Genomic DNA, 9,410 nt, shown 5'->3' with positions numbered 1-9,410 from the left:
GTGATGGTGGCAAGGAAAAACTCCCTCAGACAACATGAGGAAGAAACCTTGAGAGGAACCAGACTCAAAAGGGAACCCATCCTCATTTGGGTGATAACAGATAGCGTGATTATAAATAACTTGCTTCTATAACATTGTCACAAAACAGCTTTAAAGAAACATGCAACTTCTGGATTTTTTAAAAATTAATTTATCCCTAATGAACAAGCCAGAGGTGATGACATGAGGACGAAAACTTCAGAGGAACAAGACTCAAAATGGAACCTATCCTCATCCGGGTCAGGGTGACACCTGATAGTGAGACTGTCAGTAATTTCCCTTCTATAACTGTATATTACTACAAGTGCAATTATGTAACCAGGAACATATGAGCTCATGAACAAGTTATGAATATGAGCATCAGAGTTATTACTGAATTCATTAGAGTTTTAACTTGAAGTCTATTTTGTTGAAGTTATTGAGACTAAGACCGAGTGCAGAACTGTTCATAGCAATAGCAGTCTTTAAAGTGCATATTCTGGAACAATTTCATTTATTTTTTATATGAAAGTATGTCCCTTTACACACTCATCCAGAAGGGTAATTTTGCACAAGGCCATCTGTCTAAAGCAGAAAAAATAAAAATAACAAAACGCATCTGGAAAAATCCCAAGGGAGTCTGGAGCCAGATTCGTGACGTCACCTGCGGAAGCGCCAGCAGGCTGCGCGAGCTTGTACGGTTTCAGTGCACAGCCTGTGTAGACCAAGCGCTCCCATTTCTCTCTCATTGTCCGGGCTTTTGGAAAACAATGAATACTAATCCCATCAAGATTGGTGTTGCTACACCCTCCTACAATACGTCTGTTAACCATTTTAATAATTACGTCATAACGTTGAAGAAATTTGCAGAAACCCACCAGGTCGTTTTCTTATAAACAAACCAGCGCTGATGTAGGATTCAGAGGGAGGCGTCCCGCACATGATGTCATGAAAATCTATGTTTCCCGGGAAATCCAAATGCCAAGTTTTTTCAGAGGCGGACCAATTCGCCTCAAATGGCTTGATTTCAACTGAATTTTTTTGATATTGCGCAAGGTAAAAAAATTGCACAAAATGCAAAATGTGACAGATATTTGACCAAAGTTTAATATAAAATAGGAGAATTACATTGATCTTGCTCCTGAATTTACCTGTGATATGCACTTTAAGCTGTCCAAGGAAGAACATTCAGAGCTTTATGGGTCAATAGATATATGAATGGAAACTGTATCTGTACATTTTAATACATTTGCAAATTTGAAAACACACAGATTGCATCAGACACACACTGTAGATTGGGAAAGCAGAAACACTGCAATATGCCAAACACAACAGAAACGGACCTGTTCCTGTGGGATGTGTGACGGAAACACAGACAGACAAAACCAAACAGAAACAGTGCAAGTTTACTTGAGTTAACAGTAAAAGTATTATTATTTTTGTTTGAAGGGCAGCACGGTGGTGTAGTGGTTAGCACGGTCGCCTCACAGCAAGAAGGTTCCGGGTTCGAACCCAGCGGCCGGCGAAGGCCTTTCTGTGTGGAGTTTGCATGTTCTCCCCGTGTGCGCATGGGTTTCCTCCACAGTCCAAAGACATGCAGTTAGGTTAACGTGGGGCGGCCTTGGGCTGAGGTGCCCTTGAGCGAGGTACCGAACCCCTGACTGCTCCCCGGGCGCTCTGGTGTGGCTGCCCACTGTATGTGTGTTCACTGCTTCAGATGGGTTAAATGCAGAGGATGAATTTCACTGTGCTTGAAGTGCGCATGTGACGAATAAAGGTTGTGTCTGTGTGGGTTATCTCCCAAAGTTCAGAGACATGCAGGTTCAGTAAAATACAAGCCAGTGCATACTTGGTGCTGGTTCCAAGCCTGCATAGATTAGGGAGGGTTGCATCAGTGTAAAACCTACTGTATGCCAAACCAAACCTGTGGATCAGGATGATCTGCTGTAGCAAACGGGAGCAGCCTGAAGAAGATCTCATCTCATCTCATCATCTCTAGCCGCTTTATCCTTCTACAGGGTCGCAGGTGAGCTGGATCCTATCCCAGCTGACTACGGGCGAAAGGCGGGGTACACCCTGGACAAGTTGCCAGGTCATCACAGGGCTGACACATAGACACAGACAACCATTCACACTCACATTCACACCTACGGTCAATTTAGAGTCACCAGTTAACCTAACCTGCATGTCTTTGGACTGTGGGGGAAACCGGAGCACCCGGAGGAAACCCACGCGGACACGGGGAGAACATGCAAACTCCACACAGAAAGGCCCTCGCCGGCCACGGGGCTCGAACCCAGGACCTTCTTATTGTGAGGCGACAGCGCTTAACCACTACACCACCGTGCCGCCCCCTGAAGAAGATCTTAATGGAAATGGGAATCTTAATATGAATGTGTTTACGTAAGTTGTTTGTGTTTGTTTAGAGTAAAAGAGATGGAGGAGGTGAACATAAACACTGTGGGCAGATCATTTCCTAGTTTTGGGCTGACACCAGCCTCTCTGGGAGTCTGTGTCTCAGAGTGTGAGTGTTTACACTGTTCCTGAACTCCTGGGACTGTGTTTTCAGTTTGATCTGCATTTGGATGTGGGTTTTTTTGTATTTGCACGAGTCTTGTCCTGTGTGTGTGTGTGTGTGTGTGTGTTCTGCGTGTTGCATCTATGAATAATAAGATGGCTGCTCAGGGACAGCAGAGCGCATGCGCACTTCGGTCTGAGAGTAACCGAAGAAGAAGAAACGGCGCCTTCAGCCCAGTGCGAGCCTCCCAGTGGCGTCCCAGCCCAGTGCGAGCCTCCCAGTGGCGTCCCAGCCCAGTGCGAGCCTCCCAGTGGCGTCGCAGCCCTCAGGGGAGCGTGTTTGCGTCTCGGGGCTCCTGCAGCATGTGTGGATCAGTTTAATCCTCATGTTCTCTGCAGGTGTGAGGATCAGCGCTCGGAGACTGAACCACGCAAGATACTTCTGTTCCCGCAGCCATGGTACCGCACTCTTTCTGTTTATCCTGATAGTCCGGTCAGAGCTGAGAGCAGGAACTCCGGATATTAACGTTCCATTTGTTGTTTAAAAACGGTGACTGTGTGCGCATGCGCCTTGGTGGCATAGGAACAGCTGTGTTTTTATGTAGAGATGTTCTTATTGGTTAGAAATGCAAGTGCTCTGATTGGTTATGGAGAAGAAGCAGGGCGGGTCCTACGTTGTGTCCTGGCACGTCACTGGCTTAAAAAAGCGCGGGGAGGTGGGGCTTTGTTTCGCGCGCTCTTTAAATTCGTCTGTGAGGGAAGAAGTTTGGCGCGAAAGGGCGGTGTTTTTGGTTTATATTGCGGCTCTCCGGGCTGTCTGTGTGTGAGGGAGTTTATAACGGATTCAGTTTCTCTTATTTTATTCTGTTTTGAGTTGCAGCCGCGATGCCGTGCTCAGGAGTGACGGACGACGCCTCGGTGTCTCCTGTGAAGCGGAGCCGGGCTGAGGGGAGGACTGGAAGCGGCGGCAGCATCGTGCTGAAGTTCGCTAAGCTGTCCGCGCACGCCACGACTCCGAGCCGAGGCTCTGCTAAAGCCGCCGGCTTCGACCTGTACAGGTAGGGAAAGGGGAGAAAACACCACAAACCCGAGCGCCGACACCGCTCATCATGTTTATATTAATAACTTCTCTAACTCTTTATTCCGCGGGGTTAAGGGGGAAAAGAGCCGATTCTTTAGTTCGATGCCTGGAGTCAGAGTCGGTTCTTCGCTTGCACCTTCATTTACACAAGAACAGCTAATAAACGCTTAGTGTCGGTACACTGTTAATCATGCTTTAAATGGAAATATGATGCAGATCAAATGAATCTGTACAGATATACTTGGAGCTAAATGTGTGTTAATGTTCACTGTGAATCTGTGTGTGGCCGCTTGTGGTGAATTCCCCAGTAATCAAGTTCAGAAGAAGCCTTTATTTATCACAAGCACAGTGAGACTCATCCTCTGCATTAACCCATCTGAAGCACTGAACACCACAGTGTTTCCAGATGCTGCTGATGTTTTCCAGCCCAAAAACCGCCCAAAATATAAAATGTACTTGATGCCTGTCTTGTAAAGTAAAAATATGCAGCTGAAGTCCAGAATATTATTTGTAAATCGAGCGAATGTCAGTGGTGGAGGTGAAGAATCTGCTGTGGTCCTCGGCTCCGTGTGGCTCAATCAGATCTGCAATCAGCTGCTGGGTTCTGAATCCTGCATGCACCAGTAGGTGGCGCACACTGGTTCTGTAGGCTATGTGAGGTTATGATGCATCGCTGAGGTTTATTTTTCTTTTACTTTCTTTTTATTTATCCTGTTTGTTTTATAGGCCTAGTTATTCTGATTTATTTTTGTCTACGTCCATGTATTTTCTTCATCTGTTACCCTGATTTTTGTGGGTTTGTTAGATTGTAATATACTTCAATTAAAGAAAAGTGAGGCTGCGATGCCTGGCTGAATGTAACATGAAAAGAGAAAATGGAGAATGGATTGCGTCATTCTTATTTACTAGTATGAGTTCAGTTTCTGCACTACATTACACACATTCATATTAGTCTTACAGTTACATTTTTGTTTAAATAATACTTAATGAGATTGTTTATTGTTAATGATTAATTTAGGCCAATGCTTGATTTTGGTTGTTTAAGATACCTAAGGGGTGCTGGGTAAACTAGGTCTCTGACTTGCGTCAGTTGACCAAAGAGAGCTGTTTTTCCTGATTTCCTTCACGTGTTCAAGAACATCATTCAGCTTAGTTTAATTTGGATTGGATGTAGACTAGTGGACATAGAATGTGCTGCATCAAAGTCCTTCTAAAGCTATAGAAGGGTCTCTGGCTGCATTCTCACACAGAACATTGGTGTGAAATATTTATAAACATCTGATAAACCTGCCGAACTAACGTCAAACCCGCCCAATTTTTGTCAACCAGCCCAAGCCATTTTTTTTGCCCGCAAAGTAGAATTCAAAACCGCCCAATCTGGCAACACTGCACTCACACTCCCAGAGCAGTGGGCAGCCCCACACAGTGCCTGGGGAGCAGGTGGGGCTTCAGTACCCTGCTCAAGGGCACTTCACCCCAAGGCTGCCCCACGGTCACCTAACAAGGTTCATTTCTGTTTAGGCTTTTTTTTGGGGGGGGGGCCTCATTTCAGGAGTCTAAAAATGAAAGGGGAATCAAACAGCAATGTGGAAGTGTGTGTGAGAACAAGTGAATAATAATCTGGGTTATTTTGCCCTCTTCCTGTGTAGTGCATATGATTACTCCATTGCTCCAATGGACAAAGTCATAGTGAAGACGGACATCCAGATCGCCGTTCCTGCAGGGTGTTACGGCCGAGTGGGTACGGGCACGGCTCCTCTCTCTCTGAAGTTTAATTACAAAAATCTGTGTGTACATGGCTGTGCAGTGGTCTGATTTAGTCTGCTCCTGTTGTGGTTTTATTCCTCAGCTCCTCGCTCTGGTCTGGCAGTGAAACACTTTATAGATGTTGGAGGTGAGTGATTCAGTGTTTATTGGTGAAATGTATACACTGGGAAATATGCACTCAAGCTTCTGTAAAATCCTGTCTGAGTTAGTTGTGATTATTCATATTTTCAGCCAACTGAATATGGTAAGACTTGTGATTTTTAACAGAAATCTCAACTTTCCTCCTGAAATGAAAAGGTAACTGCAGTGTTTTTACCTCCATGGGGGTATCTGTGATGTGTCTGGAGCGTGTCAGCACGATCTGTAGAACTGGCTTGATAATTATTAGACTTAATATATTATCTTGCTATCAGCAGGAGATGGAGAAGCAGGCACAGGGTTGTGGGGGGGGGGCTTTATTAACCCACACCTGGGGTAAGAAGCAGGGGGAAAAAATGGGAAATGAGACCAAGACATCTGAATGAAGCAAGGCAGATCAAAATAGAATTGTGGAACTCATAAACGAGTGCCTGCGTTAAGTGCAGCACGCTTATGAACCGAGCTTGACCTGTCCACAGGAACATGAGTGCCCCCTGGCATCCAGGTGTGTACTTAGTCTGGATGCGCAGTTACGTTCCTTCATCCCTGAGCATAATTTTCATAGTGTGATAAATTTATTGTGGAAGTCATGATCTGCTATAACTTTAGTCATGTTGTCCAGCCCTGTGTCAGAACATGGTGTGCTCACATACACTTCTTAAAGACTTGCAGGACTGTGTGTTTCATGTTCTAGAGCAGACATGCTCAGTAGGAACCTTTTTATCCTTAATAGCAAAAATGATGCTTAATAAGATCAGGATAAACTAGACTTAATTTCTTAAACTTGCAATGGAAAGTTTGAAGTCTGTGTAAAATTTGTCATCTATACTGTAGTTCCTGAAAACCCTAATTGGATTTGGGTTTAATTGAGGGGCGTCTCGATAAACCGGAGTGATATTGTTTTTTGGGGAGGATATTTAAACAAAAAGTAACAACACGAAGTGGCTGTCATTCAGTTCCAGTAGCTGCACAACTAACTAGCCAACAGCACTAAAGTATTGTTACTGTAGCTAGCTGGCTGAAATTCCATGTGGTCGGTCATCACCCTGAGAAACTAACATCCTACGAGTTTGCAGTTCTCCTGTAGCATTATGAACTGTTGTGAAGGGTATTGAAATGTCACACTAAAGTAATGATTAGAAACATTACAGGTAACTGAAGTGATTCAGTGGCCATGGTACAATCTGAGCTTCAGTTAACAGTGTGGTGTTTCTGGTTTAGCTGGTGTGGTGGATGAGGACTACAGAGGAAACGTCGGCGTTGTTCTGTTCAACTTTGGCAAGGAGACGTTTGAAGGTGCAGTTTGAGGTCCTGGCTTAAAGAAATGGACTTTGTGACGAAGTAATTATGGATTTGGGTCATAAACAGTTCTGTTTGTTTTGCAGTGAAAAAAGGAGACAGAGTGGCTCAGCTAGTGTGTGAGCGGATCTGCTATCCTGAGCTACAGGAGCTCGAGGTAAAGACCAATAAAACACACCTTTTATTTCCATCTTCATATCTCTCTCCACACCACGGGTCCTGGGCTCCGTCCCAAACCACACTACTGATAAATGGTGTATGAAAGTGGGTCGAGATAAGTGAGCTTCCAATACAAAGCTTCTCCACTCTGGACCCCTGCCTGAGGTTGGGTCCTAAACCCCAATACCTCTGTGCTAAATATGGTGCAGGGAGACACGTCCACGCTCTGCAGGCCTTTCAATTACATGAAACCTGCGACGGATAATGTTGTAGGTGCCCAAATTAAAAAAGTGCCCAAAATATACTCCCAAGTTTTTAAGTGTTTAATCAACTTGGCTGCATAAAACCCAATGTCTTGATGTTCTTCTTTAAAAACGCCAAAACTGGTGAAAATTGGCATGTATTTCTCATAAGGCAGATTCTACCATAAGAGGCCAGTTAAGTCCCATCTCCTTAAATTGCTGAATTGATTATTTTGATCATTCTATTAAGTTTTTCTAGTAGCATTTGGGGTCTTGGACATTCACAGTAAATTTTAGGACAGTCGTCCTGGTAACTAATTAATAAAAGCCTGACATGACAGACATGCTAAGTGACAATAGAAACACATCGGTTTCTATCATCAAAATCTGACAGACAAACTAACGTCTACCATCATATTCTGACAGACGCTCTAGATGACAACAGCAACAAAACTGTTTCTTACATTATTAATCTGACAAATTTAGTAATATTAAATACCTCATCACTAGAACCAAATAAAATAAAATTTTTCAAAATTGAAATATCAATAATTGTCAGAACAGCGACAATAGACACGACTGTGTCATGTTCGCGGGGAAATAACACATTGAAATGGCCTGTCAGCTGAAAGGGTCGCAAGTGGCTCTGATTTATCTCAACTTGCAATAGTTTTCCTCCAGAAAAATGTAAATATGAATGCGCAAATATTCTCAATGTTTCTATCGTCAGGATAGCTGACTGAAAATCTTACCTTGATTTATTTGATGAACTCTAGCTGTCAGAACTTCAAGTCTTGCCTGGAAGTAAATGTCTGCTGTCACAAATCATGCGCAGTAGAATTTCCTCTTTGCGTCAGTCAACATGTGCGTGGTGAGCGCTTGAATTTTGCTATCGTCAGGTGCATTTGACTGACAGACTGACGATAGCATTTTTTAAAAATAACTGTGGGGTTCTCTCATGAACGAAATAGTTTTTTCGCTGTTAATCTATTTCAACTCTATCTGTCGACACCCAAAAATGATAAAGCCTGCTTCCACACGATAACTACCACAGATCCATAACGGCTGAGTCCATCGTCAGGTCATCTGACAGAAATTCACTGACGATAGCAACAGGGATAATGAAAGTGATTTTTAAAATGGGAGTTATGTCTGTCAGATATGTCAAAGAAATAGAACTTTTATTCTTTAAAAATCTTTTATTGATGTACTCAGTGTATTTTTAAATGACGTGCTGTTTTAGAAGACCAAATACCATATTTTCAATCTTGAAAATATTACCTCACTGAAAAAAGGACAAGAAAAATCTTATTTTGTGGGCAAGTGGTTAATGGATTCAGTTACGGTAGAATCTGCCATAACTGAAGTGAAATCCGCACCATTCCCATGTTCCGGGTTCGTCGAACTAGCTATAAGCCTCGTGCAGAGCATGAATTCTCCAACGGCAGTCGGCATGCTGTGATTTCGTGGAGGAATGAGACTTGGGTACCAATGACCAGAGTGGGATTTCCATGTTGGGTAAAGCTCTTCTTTTATATTGTTTTATGGTGGTTGGCAAACAGCTTTTAGGTGCATTACTGCCACCTTCTGGACTAGTGTGAACCAGAATGTTTACTACACTATTGTGCTAAATTCTCCTAATAATTCCTATATCATTTGAAAACCTGAAAAATAGCCCGATATCCCATATTATCTGACCTCAACTGCAACATCTGATACCTAGTGTCCTATGGCTTTAAATATGATTTTAAATCCGGTAAAAGACTGAATAAAGGAGAGCTATTCAGGACAACTGTGTGTAGTTAAGCAGAACCTTTTATTTTTAAATAAATTTGAGTGGATAGTATCTCCATCCTTGACTCTTGTATGCTGCATAAATGGGAAATGTATTAAAAAAAATCAACTGCAAAGTTGTGATTGGCGCTGCCCTGCTGAGCCAGCCAGCCCTGAGTGTGTGACATCACAGTTGGAACCGGTTTTAAGGCCGAGGCCTTTTACAGCTATAGACCAAAGTCATATCAATAATTTATGGTGAAAGTAAGAAATGGCGTTACCGACTCGCTCAACTGATTTGACTTCATTGATTGTGGGTTGACTCTCATTAAAACAGGATGGGTGTAATAACTTATGCAGCATACATGTACATGCATGCATTTTCACTGATAAAATGTAAAAGGCTCATTAAATAA

General features: G+C 43.1%; 1 protein-coding gene across 1 annotated transcript in view; it reads left to right on the top strand.

The window, feature by feature from the left end:
* The first annotated feature begins 2,739 nt into the window (after positions 1-2,739).
* Positions 2,740-9,410, top strand: part of dut (deoxyuridine triphosphatase) — a 34,581-nt gene continuing 27,910 nt past the window's right edge. Inside the window, exons 1-6 of the mRNA XM_060924313.1 lie at positions 2,740-2,994; positions 3,416-3,593; positions 5,266-5,357; positions 5,466-5,510; positions 6,743-6,817; positions 6,907-6,977. Coding sequence (XP_060780296.1) covers positions 2,922-2,994; positions 3,416-3,593; positions 5,266-5,357; positions 5,466-5,510; positions 6,743-6,817; positions 6,907-6,977 — 534 coding nt within the window. The 5' untranslated portion in view covers positions 2,740-2,921. The remainder of the gene's footprint in view (positions 2,995-3,415; positions 3,594-5,265; positions 5,358-5,465; positions 5,511-6,742; positions 6,818-6,906; positions 6,978-9,410) is intronic.

This window comes from Neoarius graeffei, chromosome 6 (assembly GCF_027579695.1).
Source record: "Neoarius graeffei isolate fNeoGra1 chromosome 6, fNeoGra1.pri, whole genome shotgun sequence".
In the NCBI taxonomy this organism is placed as follows: domain Eukaryota; kingdom Metazoa; phylum Chordata; class Actinopteri; order Siluriformes; family Ariidae; genus Neoarius; species Neoarius graeffei.
The sequence above is the reverse complement of the archived record's forward strand: the minus strand, read 5'-3'. Positions and strand labels throughout refer to the sequence as shown.